General features: G+C 42.4%; 2 protein-coding genes across 11 annotated transcripts; one reads left to right on the top strand and one right to left on the bottom strand.

Annotated features, from left to right (window-relative positions):
• Positions 1 to 22: 22 nt before the first annotated feature.
• LOC143336060 (zinc finger protein 106-like) lies at positions 23 to 9,794 on the top strand. 4 transcript variants are annotated; one of them, XM_076755911.1, is made up of 21 exons: positions 23 to 127; positions 628 to 743; positions 849 to 910; positions 1,291 to 1,494; positions 1,614 to 2,873; positions 2,954 to 3,311; positions 3,411 to 3,471; positions 3,822 to 3,976; positions 4,067 to 4,127; positions 4,484 to 5,255; positions 5,362 to 5,411; positions 5,524 to 5,666; positions 5,770 to 5,904; positions 6,004 to 6,120; positions 6,252 to 6,443; positions 6,956 to 7,018; positions 7,225 to 7,344; positions 7,511 to 7,582; positions 7,704 to 7,775; positions 8,172 to 8,318; positions 8,973 to 9,794. In XM_076755911.1, the coding sequence occupies exons 2-21, from the start codon at positions 630 to 632 to the stop codon at positions 9,027 to 9,029; spliced, it is 4,215 nt and encodes a 1,404-aa protein (XP_076612026.1). In that variant the 5' UTR covers positions 23 to 127; positions 628 to 629; the 3' UTR covers positions 9,030 to 9,794. The 4 variants fall into 4 exon arrangements, with proteins under 4 accessions (XP_076612026.1, XP_076612025.1, XP_076612027.1 ...); XM_076755912.1 differs by having other exon boundaries at positions 125 to 196; positions 5,365 to 5,411; XM_076755909.1 differs by having other exon boundaries at positions 125 to 196.
• Positions 9,795 to 9,829: 35 nt separating this feature from the next.
• Positions 9,830 to 22,303, bottom strand: capn3b (calpain 3b). 7 transcript variants are annotated; one of them, XM_076755913.1, is made up of 23 exons: positions 21,748 to 22,303; positions 18,403 to 18,472; positions 17,678 to 17,796; positions 16,761 to 16,894; positions 16,066 to 16,234; positions 15,770 to 15,853; positions 15,589 to 15,680; positions 15,410 to 15,487; positions 14,781 to 14,941; positions 14,479 to 14,648; positions 14,373 to 14,384; positions 13,613 to 13,821; positions 13,441 to 13,477; positions 13,084 to 13,107; positions 12,781 to 12,864; positions 12,149 to 12,226; positions 11,976 to 12,033; positions 11,828 to 11,892; positions 11,555 to 11,623; positions 11,389 to 11,467; positions 10,921 to 11,037; positions 10,568 to 10,626; positions 9,833 to 10,300 (listed from the first exon to the last, which is right to left on the bottom strand). In XM_076755913.1, exons 1-23 carry the CDS (start codon positions 22,063 to 22,065, stop codon positions 10,274 to 10,276), a joined length of 2,313 nt encoding a protein of 770 aa, XP_076612028.1. In that variant the 5' UTR covers positions 22,066 to 22,303; the 3' UTR covers positions 9,833 to 10,273. The 7 variants fall into 7 exon arrangements, 6 of the variants coding, with proteins under 6 accessions (XP_076612033.1, XP_076612032.1, XP_076612034.1 ...); XM_076755916.1 differs by lacking the exon at positions 13,084 to 13,107 and having other exon boundaries at positions 12,154 to 12,226; positions 12,781 to 12,845; XM_076755914.1 differs by lacking the exon at positions 13,084 to 13,107 and having other exon boundaries at positions 9,834 to 10,300.
• Positions 22,304 to 22,399: the final 96 nt, after the last annotated feature.

The following is a 22,399-nucleotide window of genomic DNA, read 5'->3' as shown; positions in this document are numbered from 1 at the left end:
TCAATACCGGACATCGCTGCAAAATCATTCAGTCGCTCTCATCTCGTCTTTTGTAGATCTACGAAAACGATCAGCCGCCATACTTCCGGTGTCATCTTTAGCGACGATTGGACCATGAGGACGTAACGTAAGTGACGTAGGCAAACATGGCGGTTGAACAGTACTTTGGTCTCATTGCCATGTGAAATTTTATCTGGTATTTACTATTTATTTGCAATTTAAACCTAATATTTTGTTCAGACAAAAAGAAGTTAAGTAAATTTCACAAACTTTTTCCAGCGGCGAGTGTGAATTGTAACCCAGGGACCGTTAACATGCAGCTGTGGGGTCCAACTCAAACGTGTTTCCCGTTCAGTGAACGCTGGCTAGTTTTACTGACAGCCACATTTAGCTGCTGTTTTAAGTTTTGGCTCGATGAAAAATAGTTACAGTGTATTGGTTATAGACTGTGAAACAGCGTATGTGCCTCAAACAGTCTATAATCTGTAAGATGCAAGTCTTTATTTCTGTGGAGTCTGTGTATGATGCTGTTAAGACTGGAGTTTGGCTTTGTTTATCCTATATTTAAAGCTAGTGTGAAGCTTTAATATACGTGCTGTTTCACCTTCATTTGTTTCACCTGTCCAGAAATGGCAAAAGTTAAAACCCCATATGAGAACGTGGGTAAAGCCCCCGTGAGGAAGCACAGGAAACGGGTCAAAAGTACCTACTGCATTTTGTGTCGTCGGTCATATCTGAATCATGTAAGTGGTTCTTCCATTAAGACATTTAAGTGAGTTGCAGATGTGGCAATGTGGAATTTTTCGACACGCAGCCACTAATCTTGGCAATAAAACTCTCAACTACAGGAGGAGCAAGAGCATATGCACGGTATGCTGCATCACAGAGAGCTGGAGACAGTGCTGGGCAAGTGAGTAATACTTCTAAAATACACAAATGTGTACCTGTTCCGTTTCTCACAAGGGATGCAAAAATACACCTTTTTCAAATAATGCATACACAGTGCTTCTTGTAAGACATTTTGGTCTGGGAAACTGCTGCCCAAAATGCATTTTAGCATCTATTTTGATTATGCAAAGTTCTTGTATAGTTGCTTGGATTTGGACACCTGAAAAGATCAGTTTGTAGAAAAACATGTTATATCGTGTGGTATTTTGATGTGCTTCCTTGCCATACTGTGATAACAAAATCACTTGTTTTGATCATAAAATCAGTTGCTCGAGCTTAAAGCAGGGATTCTGACATCTACTCATATCTGACAAATGTGCTGCTCTGTTTTTCCATTATCAGGGATTCATTTCATGAGTGTCAGGCATGTAAGGAATCCACCATGGGTTTAAATGAGTATGCTCAGCACATCTCCACCACTCAACACAAAGCCAAGTTGCGCAGCTTGATATCTAAAAATGTAAAGCCAGTCCCTCTGTGGAAGACTTTAAGCACAGAGACCATGGACCGAATCCGGGAGAGAAACAAGATACTCAAGAGGAGAGAGTAAGAGTTTCACCTGTATACCTGTTATTGACTCAGAATGACTGTATTAGATCTTGCATTTCATTCTATCAATGATGCAATATGCTGTTGTATTGAAAAACTATCTATTTCTATCACAGGAAGAATGCAATGAGAAAGAAAAAGAAGAAACTGAAGCAGACAACTGGTCAGACGTGTGCAAAAATGCTACCGGGAACATCGAGCAAAAACATGGTGGTGTCGACAGTGGTGATGCTGGAAAAATCCAAACAGGTGAACACGCTGACTCTGGAGCAGATGCATGAAATCTACCAGGGAGGAAGCAACAATGCTGTTGTTCAAAATAAGGAGAATAAAGTGTCAAAGCTGCAAAGACCTTCTCACCAAAGAGAATCAACTCTGCAGAATCAAGGCGGAAAGTCGGCTTGTTTGTCCAGAGAGCCTCCAGGACAAACGTGGCATCGCTCTTATGTTGGGGATCAGTTCAAACAATCAGCTCAGCAGCTGAGGCATGACTTTCCTGTCGATCAATGCAGCAAAGTCAGGACTGAGAGATCTCAAACAGACGCACTTGTTAGAAGACCACACAACATCCAAAGAGGTGCCGCTAACATGCCAGAACAAACAACATGGCCTGCTATCAGCCAGCATGACTATTACAACAAGGAGTATGATAGTGGAACAGACTTCACCAGCGATCACCTCCCTGTGAACGAAGCTATCATCTTTGATCATGGCCACAATGAGAGTACTGAACAAGAAAGTTCACGTTGTTCGGCTCAACCTGCTTCAGCAAATGCAGCTCCCATACGGGACATTGATGTCAGTGCAATGCTGTGGCAAATCAGAAGAGCGCTGGGCGTGAGGGAGCCGTGCAGAGCGGATCGTGAAGCCAGGAGGCAGAGCAGCGAGGCAGGTGCCCGGGTGGCTGATCAAGCTGGAGCTGAGAGAGAGCAGCCAGCAGGTGGCTCCTGCAGAAACTACACCTGTGATGCGACTACATCTGCTCACGCATCCCATTCTAGTGTTTGTCCTTCCAGCACTGCTCCTGTGATAACACAAGGAACCACTCAACATGGGGAAATGAGCTCAGTGGTTGCAAGTGACTCAAATGGACCATCAAACAGCAGGGAGAGAGAATTTCAGGGGGCCCTCAACAGCCAGCCTCCACTCAGCCGATGTTCAGGCAGGACCGCGTCTTCTGAACCCAACCTGAACATCAGCCGCAAGATTCGAATTGCCCACAAACCAGGCATGGTTCAGGGCCACAAAGAGGCTGGGCTTAAACCAACCCTGAATAAGCTGTTCAGCTTACCAGGGCCCAGAAGGAAGTTGAGCTGGAGGGAGATGTACGAGGAGATGAAGAGGAAGAAGCAGGAGTGTGTGAAAGGCAGGCCCAGGTAAGCCTCTTCTCTCCTGCATCCATTTTACCCTTTCTTTCCCAAACAGAAATTCTAATTATTTACCTGTTTTAATTCAGGTTTGGAATTGAGTTCACGAACCCGCTGTCTGACCAAGAAAGCTCAGCGCAATCAGAAGATCCGCCACTGTCTGAAGGCTTCCAGTGGGAGTCGCTCCCTGCTCCCAGTGCTGCAGGTGCACACTGTACTGGGCTTCCTCCTCCACCCCGGGACACAACAAACAACGACTCTCACATAGAAACACAGTCGGTTTCTCGGACACAGGAGTCTACGGAGCAGCCCGGCGCAGCTCAGGGAGGTTGCAGCAGAACGACGATCAAAACCGTCTCTGTGAAGGTGGAACCAAACTCAGAGGATGAGAATGGGGATTTGAGCGACCACAGCGGAGCCAAAAAGAGGAAACACAATGTGATGACAGTGAGTTGTACACAGCAGTGTTCAGTGCACGGCGTGGCTGAAACATCCTGCTTGCTGATACTTGTTTTGTTGGAATTTAATTAGCGTTTATTCTTACAGCATGAAGATGTTTCTGAAATGGAGCAGAGAGGAAAGAAGAAGAAAACAAAGTCAAACAAAGGTAAATCTGATCATTTGTGTGTTGTGTTTTTAAGAGGATTCTTTATAATTTCACCAGCTCTATAATAGAAATAAGTGCAGTGGAAAAAAAAGAGAGTTTTCTGGCATTTTCAGACATTAAGTAAACAGTAAACACACCACATGTAGATACAAGGCTATTGAAAACAGCATCAATGAAAAGGGTAATACCTGTATACTGACTATTTTGACATTTTGATCCAGGTCGGGTTAGAATAGAATTTAATTTAGCATAGAGCACCAACACAAGTTTTCTTCAGTGTTTGTGAATATCTCCCAATATCATCCAATAAATCTCATTTTGTACTTTTCCTTTGCTTTCCTGCCCTTCAGATCAGGAACAAATGAACCAGCTGTTGGCTGTGTCTCTGAGAGAGGAGGAGCTGAGCCACTCTTTACAGGCTTTGGACCTTTCTCTGGTGGAGGCCCGTAACGCCCTGCAAGCTGCCTACACAGAGGTCCAAAGACTCCTGCTGCTGAGACAACAGGTACCGCCATAAATGAAGGAAATATCACAGAAATCTTCTTCACCTTTTCCTCAGGTGTTTAAGTTCAATTGTTCCTCCTGCTGTATTTAGTGCACCGCTGAGGTCAACAGTCTGAGAGCCAAGCGCATTGAGATCCTGCAGGGGATGCAAGGTATAGTAGAGTTTCCCTTTGCTTTAAATGGCTTCGTACAAGTTGTGAAAGATTGGGAGATACCTGCCCTGGTATGGAACACTCAGAACCTACATTAATCAGAGCGAAGGATCTAAAATCCTCTAGGACTCCAGCTGGCACACACGGACACTAAAGACTCATATATTTTGATAATGAATGTAACCCAGATTCATTCAATCTTTTTTTTCACATGTTACGCATTCCTTTACACCTGTGATCACCCTGTCTGTTGGACGTTGTGTTGTTTTTGTTGAAAAACTAAATAAAAATAAAGTTATATAAATGGCTTCGTACACAACAAATGATTCACATGTTGTTTTCCTAATCTCTTTCAGGAGGGTACTCGGAGGTATCTAGGGTATCAGGGAAAGCCATAACCTCATCAGCTGCTGCCATGCAACCAAGACTCTCTCCCCTTCCTTCCTCGAGTGCCTTCCCTACCTCTTCTAGCCAGCAGGCACCTCCCACAAACCCAGCATCTTCCATCAGCCAACCTCATCCAACCCCCGTCGCCCTGCCAACTATGTCAGTAAAGCAAGAAATCTGCCAACTTCCTGCAGTGTCCTGTAGCCCTGATACAGCCGAGGTACCTGTGAACCCGCCTGTGCCCCTGTTCCCCTCTGATTTGCTCCCTTCGCTGCTGCTTCCATTACCATGCTTAGCCACCCCTACAGCTGCAGTTAGCTCTGTCAAACAACTCAAAGCAGTTCGCTCTGCGTCGGAGAATCCTTCTCCCGAATCACCTGCCAGACAGCTGGAGCAAGCGACGAAGGACGGTTTAAAGGACTATGTGAGAACAGAGATGTTAGCGAGCGAGGAGACGGGAGGAAATCTGGCGCTGGCAGCAGAGAAGCCGGCCTCCACTTTTGACACTGAAAGAGATCAGAATGTGTCTGCTGCTGCACCGGACGACGATGGAGGGAACGAGAGCGACGAATCCGTCAAAATGATGGAGCCCTCTAACCTGGACGTGATCGATGTCGATGAATCGGACCATGAGGAGATCGTCGCAAATGTTCCTGTCCACCAAGAGCCTTCCCAGAAGTCTGTCAGCATGGAGTTCAGCTCTGCAAGCACACAGACGTTTCAGCAACTTGATGTTGAGAGGTGAGGTCTCCACGTATGATATCACAGTAGAGAATCCTGAATATGACGAGGAAGCTTTAATGTAAATGTGAAATGTGACCAACTTTTTTCTCTGCTGACCGCTCAGAAGAGCTCAGTCGACACCTGTGCCAGTCAAAGAGGCCACTGTTCCTGCAGGTGAGTGTCTCCTGATGCATTAAAGCTCTTCTGCTGGTGTTGATTAAACCCCTAAAATCTCATGTTTGTTCATAAAAATGCACAAAAATGTTCTAAAAACCACTTTTTTCAGAGTGTGTTGAGGGGCTTAAGGATGAGGAGCTGTCCTTGGGAGCTTTTGCGAATCACACGGGCCCCATCCACGACCTCCACATTCACGAGGGCCTGTTGTACACGTGTTCAGGGGACAACACAACACGGGCCTACAGCCTGACGGTATGACGAAGCATATGAAAAATAACTACATGAACAATAAAGCAAAATAATAAATTAAAAAAAGAGTTTTTCACTGCTGTTGATAAAATGTATCTTTCTCCAGAACAAGGAGTGCCAAGCAGTGTTTACGGGTCACACAAACAAAGTCAACTGTCTGCTGGTGTCGTCCCTCCCAAACATGCTGGAACGCCTCTTCACGGGGTCCAGTGACCAGACTATCCGCTGTTACAGCCTAAAGGTACAAAACCGAGGGTTAACCATCCGTCTTTAAAGTGCACACCCACCGCCGGAAGCCGAGCACTAATTTGGTGATTTATGTTCCTCCTCTCGCCGCCAGTCTAAGAAGTGCCTGGAGCAGATCTCTCTGTCGGACAGAGTGTTGTGTTTGCACATTGCCTGGAATATTCTGTTTGCTGGACTCGCCAATGGATCAGTGGCCAGCTATGACTTAAAGGTGAGTGAAAGGATTACTGTATGTCTGACTTCCATCTTTGTCTGCCAGAGTAATCTTCTGACAGCTGCAACAATTAACTCTCTCTTAACTATCTTCTTCCGTCTCCTCATCATCTCTTGCCGTCTCCTTAGACTCTGAAGCAGATAGATGTGTTTGAGTGCCATGGCCCGCGAGGCGTGAGCTGCCTGGGTACAGCGCAGGAGGGCGCCCGCCGAGTGCTGCTGGTCGGCTCCTACGACAGCACCATCAGCGTACGAGATGCCAAGAGCGGCCTCCTGCTGCGCTCGCTGAAGGGTCACACCAAAACTGTGCTCTGTATGAAGGTGAGGAGGTGAACCCGCTTCTGACCACCTCGACTGTTAGACCAAAAAATGTCCAGATGAGGAGCCTCGTGTTGAGAAGGTCATGTGCTGTTCATTCTGTTAAGAAAACATTAAATCTGTGTTCATATCAGGCTCAAAATTCATGACTGATGCAGCAGTTGGGGCAGGAGAGACTAAAGACTGCTCCCAAAATACCTGTTTGGAACATTCCACAGGTAAACAGGATGATTGGTAACAGGTGATAGGATCATGACTGGGTTTGAAAGGGGCATCCTGGAAAGGCTCAGACGTTCCCAAGCGAGGATGGAGGGAGGTTCATCTCTTTGTGAACACATGATTGTATAAAGGATATTACAACATGGACTCAGGAACTCTTAAATCTGTTGTCAGTAAACACAGTTTTTGTCTGAACTTCTTTGGAATCAGGGTTGTTCGTGAAATGTCGATCATCAAAGTTACTGTCGCTTGTGTGCATCAGGTGTGCTGTATTCTTCTTCCCTTGTTGTTTCCAGGTGGTGAATGACCTGGTCTTCAGCGGCTCCAGTGACATGTCTGTTCATGCCCACAACATCCATGTGAGTAAATGATCTATGAGTGTCGATGGAAGGCACCTGAAGTTTGTTTTTAATGCCTTTTAACATTACAAATCTATTAATCTGAACATTTCTTGTTTCTTGAAAGTCAAGTACGAATGACACAAAAATGACAAAAAATCGATCAAAAAATATATAAATGAAAATATATGTAATTATTTTTGTCTTCCATCTTTTTTTTTCCATAGACAGGTGAGTTGGTTCGTATCTACAAAGGTCACAGTCATGCCGTCACATCAATCGTCATCCTGGGGAAAGTGATGGTGACGGCCTGTCTGGATAAACTGATCCGAGTGTACGAGCTACAGGTACAGTATCTACGACTCAATTTTACAATGATGTCTGCTTCCAAACAAGCCTTTTTTTTTCCTTTATTAATTACAAGTTAGATCAGCTGCATTCTAAATTCAGTTCAAAGACACCATTTGAAAAGATCTTTGAGACGTTCTTCATTTGAACATTCTTTCTTTTTAGTCCCACGACCGCCTGCAGGTCTACGGGGGTCACAGCGACATGGTGATGTGCATGGCTGTGCATAAGAGTGTGGTATGTACACTAAAATCAGCACAGCCATGTTTTTTTTTTTAATCTAAACATGGATGACGGATGTTCATTTTGGAAATAAAGATTGTTGAAATGTATATCTACCATTGTTTGCCCCACCCAGATCTATACAGGCTGTTATGATGGCAGCATTCAAGCTGTGAAGCTCAACTTGATGAAGAACTTCCGCTGCTGGGTGAGGACAGAGAGTGAAGGTTTACATCAAAATTTAATGAACGAGTGCACAGTTTAGTTTTCTTTGCCTTCAGTCTTACATAATAGCCTTCTTCTTTTGAAGACATTTAAAGGTCCCATTTTGTAGGAAGTGAGATTTCCATATGTTCTGATTATAAAGCAGCTCTCTCACTAAAACAAAGCATTTAAGACAGAGGGTGAACAGAGGTGCTGCAGCAATGGACAATATGAGCATGTAAAGCATGTAAACGTTTTCCAGGAGACACCCAGAGCAAAAGTATGACCCTGAAAGCGGACATAATATGGGACCTTTAATGATTAGAAGATTTGATACATGTTTTTTTTTTTTTGCTTTGTGCCTTAACGTATGTCTTTGTGACCTTTGCCCTCTGTTCAGTGGCAGAATTGCTCTCTAATCTTCGGCATGGCGGAGCACCTTGTTCAGCACCTCATTAGAGATCACACCAACCCGAATCTGCAGATGGTCAAATGCCGCTGGAGAGACTGCAGCACTTTTTTTGCCCGGCAGGAGTCAGTTAGGCAGGTAATGAACTGACGTCATCTTATTTTCAACAAAGATTACCATCAGCTCATTAGCTCAGCAGTGTGTTCTGTAGTTATAAATAACCAGAGAAGACAAGACAATCCAGAGGGGAAATGTGGGATTTACAGCAGCACAAGAACTGAAATAAGTACAGATAAACAGAGAAACGTCATACAAGTCTATAAAGTAAAAATAAAATAGAAATTATACAAAAGCACAAATGAGTCAAGAGATAGAATTACAGTTAAGAGCAGTACTCATAAAGTACCCACAACTACAGCTCTGCTTGAACTTATAGTGCAATACTGTTACAAGCATAGTGTCACAGTGTGGTGTAATTAGTAACAGCAAAGTCAGCAAAGTATAGTGTACGTGACAGTAACAAGATGCCGTCAGCTCTAAGTGTACACCAGAGTATCATGAATGATTATGCAGTTATATGTGGACTTAAGTGTATTAATTTTGAGATATGATGTTGTACATAAAGCAACAAATGTATTTTATTTATTTTTGTTACACACATACGTATTTTTAGTCTGATTAATAGCTTCAAAAGTGAGGATGGTGGAGTACCTTCACACTAAGCACATGAGAGCATTTGGGTTGGTTGAACGGAACGAACAGCTCCTCAGTCTTGTTCGTATCTTCCTGCAGGAGCTGCCTGACCACATGCAGAGACACGTGCAGAGCGACAGCGAGGTGCTGCCTTGACGGCAGCGGTGAAGCGATGCAGTTTCATCCATTTCATCAAATCAGTTGTTCTGTTTTTTCAAAGTTCTTTTCAGGATTTTTGGTTGTATTTTCCATAAATGTCAAAGTGTATGTGAAGCTAATCATTCAGGGCATTTTTACAACTGTGCTGCACTGGCATCAACACCTCAGAGCAGCTTATACTGTGAACTGCCTTCACTTTCACTCCCATGCTAATGGAGCCTTGAGCTGCTAGCCTCAAGCAGAGATGAGGAGGAGGCTACGGTGGTCTGGTAAGATCCCGCCTGTGTAACTCCATGCAGCTCCCTGTGGAGCCACAAAAGGTTTTCTATAGCATTTTTCAGTTGTCCCCAAGAGCTGTAAGCAGACTGTCACGTGGAAAACTGGTGGAGTTCTTCAAGTGATGAGTGATGTGTCTGGTATTTCCACAATCTCACACTTTAAGGAGCATTTTAGGAGGGGTCGGGGCTTTCCCTTCAGGAAATCAGCAGGAAGAGGATTTTCAAATGCTTTATAAAGTTTTTCAATTTTTTTCAAGTTTTTTTTTCACTTTTACATTTTCCCATTTGCCTGATAAGTATTCTTGGCAAGGTTCGATGTTCCCCAGTATCATTCTGTGCACCACATATTTGGAAACTCATCTCTTGATGCAATGGAAGGAAGTAGTCAAAGAGTAAGTTACAAGAATTCTGCCTTAATTTTTATATTTTATACTGTACAGTGTGTATTTCATGTGTTGTACAGCAATAAAAAGATCAAAGTAGTATTAATTGTTCACCTCTGCTTTATTCTGAAAACAATATACAGAACAGTCAGTATTTTGTCAAACAACATCTTCACTCAGTTCACATATTCAAACATTTATTTTTCTTCATTTTTACACCACCTCTTTGCTTCCCTGCCCATCGCTGCTTTGTGCCAAGCACCGATGTGATTATCAGGCTCCACAGATTTATCAAATTCTGTCACTCTCATCAGCACTGTAGAGACTAGGAAAGCGATGACACTTCAGGAATCAGCTTTATTACTGATACAATGCCAGTCACTTAAAAGTAGGCTAAAGTAAAGTTGAAGGGAAATTGTCATAGCTTGAGTGATCACAAAAAAGAAATCATCAAAACTCTGATTTTGACTTCAAGATTTTGATTGGCTGGAGTCACAAAATCTGTGCAAAAAATACTTGAGAGGCAGTCCAGGAGTCATGAGCATGAGCACCATCTATCTGCAGCGATCAAGAAGGTGACTCAAGAATACATGGTCAGTTGAAGCCACTGGAAAGAGAGTAAAGGAAAAACAAATATGAACATAAAGGGTTTCATTTTCAAAGTATGCTTGCAGTACACACTGAGCAAGTTTATGGTACTGTTGTATGACTGCACCATGTAGTATATATAGGTTTTCTGATCACTTTGGTCTTGTATATATGAAAATACAGGAACACTACAGGAAAACCATTGTCATTTGACACGATTGTTTGCTGTTTTTAATTACATTTTACCCACTTTTTTGGAATTGGGTTTGTACTAAAAGTGGCTTACCTCCAGGACATTGAGCTTGATTATCCCATCTCTGTCTTTGTCAAAAGCATTGAAAGCCCCTGCAAGAGACACAACAGATTAGTCTTCATCCATCTCTTTAGAAATCATGGACTAAAGCAGTTTGGCAAAGCTGCAATTAGCAGAATGTGATAAATTTGGTCATGCAAAGATTCATAAAAATGGTAATTTTGTATTTAACCAGCAGAGGTTTTGTTAAACACAGTAGGTAAAAGGACGAGGTAAATCTCTACACAGATGACTCCATCTTTTACATCCATAAACTGTATCAGTTGTGTGAGATTAGTTTTGGCTGATAAGTGTCCTGGTACCATATGGAAATAGAAAGCACTTACTGAACATGCCCTCTAGCCTCACAAAACAGCAGATGTAACTGTCAAAGTTGATGTTGAGGTGTTCGTCTGCATAGCGCATGGCTATGATGTTGTATAATTGATTGTTGAGGTGAAACCCTTTGTGTAGAGAAGACAAAACAGAGATCAGGTTCACGGCTGACAGTTTATATCATGTTACAGGCATCTAACAAGAGAACATCAGATATGATTTCTGATTAAACTTAGTACAAACCTAGGAACAAAATGCAGACTTTAACCATTACATATATTCATTATAATATGATATTCTATTGTAAACTGCTAAACGGTGACTGAAGCTGCATCTGACTGAGGATAGTGTTCAAAACCAGGATACCTATGCACTTTTAACACACTTATTTGACTGTAAAAAAAGGAAACAGACAGAACACATGGAGGAACATCCTGCTGGTGGTTCATTCTTAAAACCAATTCTTTTGTGCGACTCACCTGCATCATTAACAGCGTTCCTCATCTCAAAACTGCTGATGGAGCCGGATTTGTCTTTGTCGTAACGTTTAAAGATCAGCTGGAAACACACAAGGAGACAGACAGTTAGATGAAAACTAGGTTTGCTGAATGTGAGCAGGAGTTAAGGTTGCTAAAATGGCCCCACCTGCCACGCCTTGATCTTTCTCCACATGTGTTTGAACTCCTGCAGGTTCAGTTTTCCTGTCCCGTCAGTCTGACAACGGGTCAGTTATGGAAAAACCAACACTGTTAGTCATAGACCTTTACAATAAGGGCAACCCTGCATATACACCATGCTGACCAAAGGACAGTGAGTCAGTACCATTAACCAGCTGATAGCACCTTTACAGGCCACATGAGGCTGCTCAGTCTTTCAGTCGACATACCTCCCTCTAGCTTTAACCAGCTGAAAGGATACATCCATCAGGGCGATCATACTCCGACATGTCTCAAGGCTGAAACCCTCTGTCTTTATTTCATTATCTGTGAGAAAGGACAGCTTCCTGTGAATGATCAGCATATGACATGAACTATAATAAGAGTCTTAAACTTTCCAGAGTGCTCACGTTTGGCAAGAACGTTCTTCAAAATCATTTTGAGTTCGTTGGCACAGATCTGCATGTCCTGAGGGAGAGAGGAACAATTTGTTGAATATTAGCTCAAAGACAGACTCAGACATTTAAGCCTGTCCTGTGTCATCTTCGTTTTCTCTTTCAAACGCTCCCCTCTGTGTTCTCACCTCACCAGCAATCTGTTGGTAAATGGCTCTGAACTGTTTTTCCTCCTCTGTCTCCTCCTCAGGTTTGAGTAGTTTTTGCTGAAGGATGGACAAGAAAGAAGTAATTTGCAATGCAAGTTATTGTAAACATATTAAATGTCAATAATTACAATTCACCATTCAGTATTTTTGAATAAATGAGTCTACACAAACAGTGAAACATTTCATGCGATATATCATGTTGGAATAAGCAAACTGATTTTTGATGATGAAGAAACTGAAAGTAGTGAAACAGTTTTTTTCCATTTCTTCCTGCTACACTACAAATAACACTGCATTTAGTGACTGATGGGCTCTGGATGCATTTCATTATGGCACCAGAGGAGAGCAGCACAGTAGAGAAAGACATAAACCATTTGGCCTGTGTACACTGAGGCCTTACAGGAAAACAGGTGCAGCTGGGCCACTTGAGATCAGTTGGCTTCAAACGCAATTGTTTTATTCCCAGAGATGTTATTTGACCTGCTCAAGATTGCATTTCAGTGCTGTCAGTCTCCAGAAATTCCGACAGGGTGAATAGCATGACCTATTTGCTGCGAGGCTGCGGTGACTGGGTTTTGGCTAATCAATAGCAGTCTGTACACACTGATTACCTTTGGTTTCCTCTTTTCCCCCTGAATGCCGTCATGTTCGATTTCTTTGTTGGCTCGCGCTCTGTCTGACACAAATACAATAGGCTGGCATGTGGGTAACGGCAGGGTCGGTAAGAGAAGAGAAGGGTTATAAGAGACAAACAAAACAGGAAAGAGAGAGTTAATTTATAGTTCTACCACTGGTTATAATCTACATATGTGATGATGGCGCAAACTATAACTGCCAATATGATGGAGAGAAGCAGTGAGGAAAGCAGAGTTCAAAAGCAATCTATCGGTGCTGTTGCCACATACATGCATTACCTTTTCCTTCTTTTTCTTGTCTTGCTGATGGCCAATAAGACAAGGAAGGACAGAAGGATGAAATGAGATGAAAAGGTGGAAGAAAACACTGCATTTTCAAGTCTGTTAGTTACTCTTGTAGGAAAAACAGTGAGGGAACATACAGTGTGAACTGGGACAAGACAGGGAGACTTCAAGGTTGATGAAAAATGTATGTAACTTTAATATTACAGAGTTGGGGTTTACAATATGTCAAAATTCAAGCTAATATTGCAATGTGAAAGTGTGGTGCAGAGACAGTCATTTCATCACTGCAATGTGAGCCAGAATCATGAACATATATTTTGACCCCACTGCTTCTTCAATCATGCTGCAAACCTGAATTTGATCAGAGCCGATTGTGTTTTCCGCCTCCCTGTGAAGAAAAACAGACACATTAGGACCCCTGCTATTCATTGATGGGCTTCATTTAAAGCCTTTGTCAACAATCCCCCCAAAATAACATCAGCTGCATCACCAAATATGGCTGGTGACCTTCAGTGATCCTTACTCAGATGTGATCCGCTTCTCAGAGAAGACCCTGAGAATGAACTCTCCCTCTTGATGGGGTTCAAAGGTCGTGGGCATGATGACATACTCTCCCGGAGGCAGACGGAATCGCTCTGTGACCTCTCGCAAGTTGATGTAGGTCTTGCATTTAGCTTTGGAGGCTGTGTACAGAAAGAAGTCCTTCTGCAGATGCTGATTCTGCCCACACATCTATGGATGGAAAGAAATCAGAGAAAGTGTGGAAACAGTGAGAGTTGGTGGGATGGAAATGAGCTCTTCACATAAGGAAAGTGTTCAATACAGAAAAAGTATAGAAAGCAATAGAGTGCTCAAAACCTTTGGGAAATATACATACTAGTTTTCTTGCCAAGAGTTAAATAAGAAGATCGATACCATTCTCATATCTGTATAGAAATTATGAAGCTACTGACAACAGCTGTTTAGCTTAGCTTAGCATAAAGACTGGAAACAGGGGGAAACAGCTAGCCTGGCTCTGTCTGTTTGATGCATGTTTTACACAGTGTCCTAACTGTTTTAAAACCATGGTTGTGTTTCTTGGCCGAGTCTAAGTGCAGTAATTTCTTATCATGCAGGCCAACTAGTGGTGACTCCAGGAAGTGACTGCACTCAGCCAAGAGCCAGAGCCAAGCTAGCTGTTTCCTCCAGCTTCAAATCTTTTTGCTAACTCTCTGGAGGAACAGCTAAATGCTGAGAAGGCGCTGACTTCATCAAAATAACGTCCATCTTCAACACGGGCATACCTCCTTTGGCACCTGCAGAGACAAAGAAGTTAAAGAGGAAGTTCAACTGCAGTGAATATCCAATGTTGGAGGAAATCTGAGCGATTGGGGATCATGTGATCAGTACCTCATAGATGGAAAATCCGATGGTGAGGAATCTGGCCCCTTGATGACGCTGCATCCTTCGACCTTTCTGCATTAGAGCCACAACCACAGTGCACGCCACCTGCCCATCCTCTGTGTCATCATCCTCCTCATACAACTGCAGACGATACTGAGGGTTGGTCCAGAATGTGTCTGTAAAACACAAGAAGTAGGGTTAGGATCAACATGCTATACTTGCAGCCTGAGTAAAGACACAAGAATTTGATCAATACTGGCTTTTAGAGGAGCAAAATCTTAAAAAAAAAAAAAAAAGTGAAGCCCTACTTGGGTAATTCCTGCAGCCGCCTGCAGAGCTGCCTCTCACCCAGCAGCCCTCATTGACCGACACTGTCCAGCTGTGTCTTTCATCACCCTGCAGCGCGTCGGGGGTCAGGTTGCACATCTCCAGCTTTGTGTAATTCTTTTTGAAATCATCAAATGACATCCTGGAGGGGAACACGAGAGAGGACGCTTTTCCTTATCCCAATCAAGGGTCTAAGGATAGAGGGTGTGCTGTGGTGTACAGATTGCGGAACCCCTTGAGGCAAAATTACAATTTGGCTAAATAAATAAAAACTGACTTGACTTAAAAACTAACCTGCAAAGAATGTACAACAAAACTAAAACACTGCAGTGGTCCCCTGAGGGTTAGTTGTATTGTGTCAGCCTCAGGTGGGATTTGAGCTGATTGCTAACATGCTAATGGTAAATACACATTTGCTCATTTTTAACAGTGATGACGACCCAATGGGAGCATCTCATGCTGCTGCCGGTCTGTCTCTTTCCGTTGACTTGCTGCTGGCTAAATGAATTTCATGTTTCAGTAGTTGTGACACATTTCACTCTGGAGTGAAACGCTGAACATCCTGAAAGTAAAGATGAGATGACGAGTGTGTCACAGTGGTTTTACTCACCAGAACTCGCTGGACTCTACAGTCTGTTTTTTAAGGTTTTCCTTGTCTGCGATGGAAATGGTCGACCATTCCTCTGAACTATGGAAAGGCCGAATCATATTAGTACACACTCACCACAACATATAGAAAGTGTTTGTATTTTTACAACAACATTAAAAGAGGAATTTTCCAACTCTTACTTTGCACTCCATGGTCCCTTCCACAGCACCCAACCCCAGGGATTACGCAAACGAATCAGGCGAATTTTGGTGTCCTTTTCAACCTGGTCACACTTGAAACAACAAATGCCTGTTAGCATTTCTTTAAAAGGTCTTCTGCTGTTATAATCTGCATTTACAGCGTGTGGACATTGTACTGTACCTCCGCCAGGCCTATGATGGAGTAGGCATGACCCTTAACCAGCCCCTGTTCAGTCCGAGCCTCCATTTCACTCGCTGAAAAAATCTGACAGATACAACACGCGTCAGATTTAGATTTAGATTTTTGATCTAGATTTCCTAAAATCAAGTTAAAAAAAGATGCAATTGGGATCAGCTACAACAGCAAAGTCCTGCTTTTGTTTGTAGGGTTAGGGTAAGGGCTTGTACTTATGTTTGCTTTCTTGCTTTTGTGTTTGTTTTCACTTCCGCACACTGACTTTCACTACTGTCACTCACATCTATGGAGCAGCCCATCAGCGAGCCTCTCTCCAGCGCCCTCCTCATGATGCTGAACAGCTCTTTGGGCGCCTCGGACAACTCGAAGAACTCGGTAACTCCTCCTGTGAAATCCTCCATGGCTTCCAAAGTGTTGCCCCCTTTCAGAGCCTCATAAGACCCGTGCAACCTGAGAGAGACGTCAATCATTCTGGTCAATGCGCTGACATGTATGTTCTCTAAGGCTTGGAGTTTTGATACTGCCTGCATCTAATTGGTGAAACATGAGGAACGGAGGAGTTGCATGTCTAGTTACTTTTGCTACGCTGCAAAAAATAGTTCGAAATTGGATCTTAAAACTTGTTTGACTTGAAATAAATTCAAGAAATTTCATACCAGCAAGGTCAGAGGTCAGTGGTTTCAGATGTCAATCATCTTGTTTATCTTAAATCAAGTAGCTTTATCTTGATCTATTCCCTGTTTCTCAATGCTGTCACTTACACTGATCAAATTGTTCAGCAAAATAGGTGAATTTGCATCTAAAACACCTAAAATTATCAATGTTGTCAACTGTTTTAGCCAGAAAGAACTTAAGACTCCAAGCTAACTGACACACCGAAATCTGAGCTCAGCTGAATGAGTAAACATCATGGAGGCGACAATGAGCAGAGCGGCATGACTCCGCTCTGCAGTGGACGTTGATAGACTGCACTTACTTTGCATAAGCTTTCTCCAGAAGAGCGCTCCAGAACTCATTCTTCCTGAAAGATTTGGTGAAAATCAGCTGGTTGTTGCAGGTGGGGATGCGGTCGTCCACAACCACGTCAGTCCATTCGCCGTAACGCCAGAACTGAGAATCAGGAGACAGAACATGTTTAAAACAGGAGCTCAGTGATGAGACAGAGGAGGAGCATTTATTACCAGGTGAAGAAAAACTGAGCTGATTCATAGCTCTTCAGCAAACATGATTTAATCAATCACTTACTGATTTCTAATGCCTCATTAATCCTGACGTTTTGTTATATGAATGCTTACGATAACAATATATTGGTTTATATTAAATAGGTTTGACATTTTGGGAAATACACTTGCTTTCTTACTGAATGTTAGATTGATACCACTCTCACATCTTTCCAGAAAATCTGAAGCTACAGCCAGTTAGCTTAGCTTAGCTTAGCACAAAGACTGCAAACAGGGGGAAACAGCTAGCTGAAGCTCACTAATTAACAGGTTATATATTGTTTATCTCATTTGTTTAATCAAAAATCAAAGCGTAAAACTATAATTTGCTGTTTTTCCAGTGGTTCCCAAAATGTCAAACTATTTCCTCAACTGCAAAATCAAATGTCACAGGTTGATCACATGTGGAACACACATTTCACATGTGAATTCATCTGTACAATGTTAAGATATCACAAGAAAAGCATAAAATATCGAGTTTCACGTGTGCTTTATCAGGTGAAACTGAATTTCACATGATTTCAAATGCAAAATAACATATTTTACATGTGATATGTAAAGTTTACATGTGGATCTTTTCATCTAATCAAATCTAAAAAACTGCACTTCTTTCACAGACCACAACCACAGAAGACATTGTCAGCTTCTTGCACAGTGTGTCACATTTGAACACCTGGAAGTGGAAGATGCCGGCGTAGTTCTCCGTGAAGCTCTGATCCGGGGGAATCACTCTGTACAGCAGCTTCTCATTCACCGTCAGACAGGCGATGGCAGCCAGCAGCCAGCAGTCACCTGTCAGCAGTGGATTCATGAGCTATGAAAACACTTGATCCAAGCATACCGCTTTGTAAAGTGTCGCAGTTGTGACAGATTAAAGTCACATTACTGCAGGTGTCAGTCGTCAACAGCAGTAAGGTGGCATCACTAGCTGAGGCTAATTCTCATAATCGTTGCAGCTGTGACGCATTTTCACTGATCTGGTTTCCAGCTCGTATGTCTTGGCTGTACATTCTGTTGTTATAGATATTTTCTTGCCATGTCCCCCACGAGACTGTTTCTACTTAAACAGGAGGTGTAAAGAGCTGCCTATAGCTGAGACACATTTGATGCTTTGCACCATTAAAAACTTTAAACGCACAACTTTAAGTAGAGTATCCTCAGCAAGCTAAAGCAGCTGAATTTGTTGTTTTTTTTTAATACATTTTATATTCTTAGTTTTTATTCTAATATTATGAGTATGCAGGCTTTACTAAGAAAACAAACAGTAATGTCTCGTCACCATGAAGGGTTTATATAGAGGCCTGGAGATTCAGGGAAAGTAGATTTTATGTGCCAAGATACCAAATCATACAGTCAGCGTGGTGTCTTGTTTGAAAGCAGAAACGGTTTAAATGTTACCCAATTCTCCTTGACAGATGTCTGTCCTGTTGGCTCCATCTATGATGAACTGGGGGTTTTCACAAATTTCCTGTCGTGGAGGAAAGAGAGCGCCGAGGTGTTATTTCTCAGCATGTTGCGAAATATCAGAGTTCACATCATTTTTTGTCATTGTGAAGTACTGCATGAGGTGGAGCGACAGATACAGTAGCTGTATGACAGAGAGGAAAAACCTGATGTTCAGCCTGGATGATCGAATCCACATTAGGTCAACAAAACACAATCAGGTATCATTCTGGTATTGGTCAACATTTGAAACCCCACAACAATTTAAAATCTGCACTGACAAATCCACACCTGACGTGATTGACAATAGGAGGACTTGACCCTGAAACGGAAAGCGAGTTGGAGAGATTTCTCTGGCTGAGTCGAACCTGCTGGGAGCACGAAACCCCCCCCTGCATTCACTGCATATCTATGAGGAAGCAGCTGCTGGAGGTCCCCTGGTCACGACCCTTCAGTCCTCTGAACGAGCGATAATGTGCTGAATGCAGAGGAGCAATCACCTCCTAAGTACGTACAGTATCTCTGTCATGGCAGTAGTGGAATGTAACTGAGTACATTTACTCAAGTACTGCACTTATGCAAAAATTTGAGGTACTTGTACTCTGCTTGAGTCTTTTCACGCCACTTTCTACTTCTACATCACCACAATTCAGGGGGAAATATTGTACTTTTTACTAATCAAACGAAGAAATAGTACAAGTACAGCTGAAAAGATTAGTCCATTAATCAATGAAACAATGGCAGAATATAAATTGGTATCAGTTTTTAGAACCGTTTAAGTCATTTTTCATAAATAAACATGTCATGGTTCCAGCTTCACAAAGTATTGTATTGTCTTTTTGGGTAATTGGGATTTTCTGGTTTGTACTTCTCAGCCTTTGACTTCAGGAAGGCATCATTGGGTGTGTTTATGCTCTTCTTTTTGCTTGTTGTTGTGAAAGAGACTTCATGTTGTGGGATTTCATGGTCTTCTATAAACTTTGTTCCCAACTTGTGGATTTGGGTGCTGCAAAGGGTCACAAGATAAATCTAAGGGAGTAACAAGATGATTACAGGAATGAGGAATAAGACCTTTTCAGCCTGTTTTCTTGTAAAATATTGGATACCCTCACCTCTTTATGCCTCAACAAGTTCCTCAAATAAAGCAATTAGAGAAGTAAAAAAACAAGGTCACAAAATGTGAGGAGGGATCACAAGTCAAAAAGGTTGGAAACCTTTGAAAACCATGAATCAGTCAGCTAACACAGCATTTTCTAACTCCTGAAATATCCTAAATGTTTTCAGGGGTTAAAAACGAGGAAAATGAAAGGATAAAGATATAAGAAATCACATTGGACATAAGTAAGGCTTCAAACATGCAGCCTCATGTTCCCAATTTAGAGTGTGCTCCACTGCTGACCCCTGGATGGGATTCATGTATCAGTAATCTCAGCAGAATGGCTAAACCTGCGTTTGTCATCAGCCACGAAGCAACAAACGAGTTTCAGATTGATGTTACAGCGAAGTACATAAAATCATTTACACGTTCAGATCCTCATTTGTATGTACTTTTAAGAATAAAAAAGAACAATATGAACCTAATTATGCTTATATATTATATACTTTTTAAAATACACATGAATATTTAGTAGTTATACATCCCCACACCGATCACATAAAACTTTATTGTACTGTATTAACTACATTATTCATATAAGTAAGGGCTGTAGTCCAAAGTACAATTACTAAATACATTGATTCAATACTGCACTTCAGTACAATTTCAGATACTTCACTTTTGCTTGAGTACTTTTATTTAATGTTACTTAAAGGGTTAACTCAGATTTTTTTGTATGAGGTGCTCATGCGTAGTCAGTGTATCACCTACAGTAGATGGAGGAAAGCAAGCCAGCTGCTGTGGATGGAGGCACTTAGGATGATGAAGGCAACAGATGCTTGTGACCTCCTATGCCCTGCATCCATTTTAACGACTCGGGAGTTGATGGTCCACCACTGCCTCGATCGTTTTTATGTTATTGTGTGACTTTGGTGTTTTAACCTGTTTAGTTTGGATCCAAACTAAAGAATATAACACGAATAAACTAATCAGTCAAAGCTGTGGTAGACCAGAAACTCCCATGTTCTGTGAGGTAAAATTAACATTTTTGTCAAAGGAGTCTGGTGGCTTTGACGAGAGCATAGATGGATATAACAGCTTCACTTCCCTGTCAGAAAGGGCTTCAAATATTCTAAATATAGAGTACCCTTAAACTGATGTTTTTATGTGGGTCTTTTTTAGGTGGCTAAAACATGCTTTGCAGCTGACCCCTCGCACAGCTATTGATAAGTACCTCACACCTCATACAAGCCCATGTAAAGAAAACTGGGCCTAACCCTTTGAAGAACCTCTCTTGATAGTTGAACATTTTGGGAAATATGCTTATTTGCTTTATTGCTGAGAATTAAATGAGAAGCTTGATACCACTCTTGGAAAGCTAATGCTAATGCCAATGTTTCTACTCCACTACATCTCTCTGATATTCAGGTTAGAATTTTGCTGAACTATACAAAAGATATTTTTTAAAATATGATGCATTGCTACAGATATAAAAATGAACAGTATATAAAGTCCTCCTATTTGAATAGCCCCACCTTGACTAGAACAAATAGCTACAACAATGCCACTTATGTGTTACAGCCTAATACATATATAACACTCTGAAAAGGGTCATTTTTCTGATGACACTTCTGTATTTTTATTCAAGTAAGATTGTGAATGCAGTACTTTTAATCATTACAGAGTATTTTCGCAGTGTTTACAGCTTAATAAGTGTTGGGTCCTTGTGTGGAGTTTGTGTCATGAGCTGTGTCTGTATCTGTGTCAGTGTTTTGGCAGGCGCTGGAGTCAAGGACATGTGTCTCTTCATGCCGAATGAAGCTCAATGTCTTCTGCCAAAAGTCCTGCGATCGGGGCAACGAGTCAGGACCACTTGTTGTCATAGGCAGAGGATATCTAGACTGTCAAACACTCTTGCAAATGCATATCAGAAATATATGAATCTGTGCAGCCAACACTGAGTTGCCACTATGTTGCCCAGCGCAAGCAGAGGGCATCCTCCTGTGTGAGAACCAGCTGTCTGTGACAGTAGAAGGTGGCAACCCGGAGCTATGCATCCACAGTCCTGCAACCCTATAAACCTGACACCCCACCCATGTGTTGTGGAAGAAGAGATGAGATACACGGGGGTTTTAGGGAAGAGTCACCTCTGCGTCAAGTGAAACTTGGCCTGAAGAATATGATGACAAAAGACTGGCACTCACCGAGGGACGCTTCCACTCGATCTTCATCATCGGTTTGTGACTGTAGAAGAGCGAGGAGTCATCTGCAGGAAACAGAGGGTCTTCAAACACCACCTTCTTCTTCACGTATTTGTCTCGCAGTTCCAAAAATGTCTTAAGACGCTTGGCATCCTTGACAGCCTCATTTCTGCTTAGAATTGCAGAGTAGATTGAGTTCGTCCCAGCATGAGGGTAATCGGCTTTTTCGTCTGGCCCAAATGACGCCTCGGTTTCAATGAGCACCGTCACCTTTGTGTCCTCAACAAGAGGCACTTTACCGTCACAGTTTTCATCCCCCATCTTATCAGGGAACGCCTCAGCCTTTGGTGTTGTTGTTTAAAGTCAGATTATAAAGTGCAAAAAAAAAAGAAACTCAGGAGTCCCTCCTTACATGCAGAAACAGCTTCAACTTGCAAAACAGCACAGAGAAACTTCCTGTGCCCTCCCTGACTCTGATAATCACTTTTAGTTCCTTTATTTGCTGGAAATACTGTCAACGCTCATGGGCAGTCACCAGCTGACGGCCTTTCACACCAGCACTCCCACTGTCAATGTTGTGTCCCTGGTGGAGGCTGGACCTAAATATAGGTCTCTTTAAAGTAGGGGAGGTGGCTTCTAGAAGAGGGACCCTGAA

This window comes from Chaetodon auriga, chromosome 18 (genome assembly GCF_051107435.1).
Source record: "Chaetodon auriga isolate fChaAug3 chromosome 18, fChaAug3.hap1, whole genome shotgun sequence".
Lineage (NCBI taxonomy): Eukaryota > Metazoa > Chordata > Actinopteri > Chaetodontiformes > Chaetodontidae > Chaetodon > Chaetodon auriga.
The sequence above is the reverse complement of the archived record's forward strand: the minus strand, read 5'-3'. Positions and strand labels throughout refer to the sequence as shown.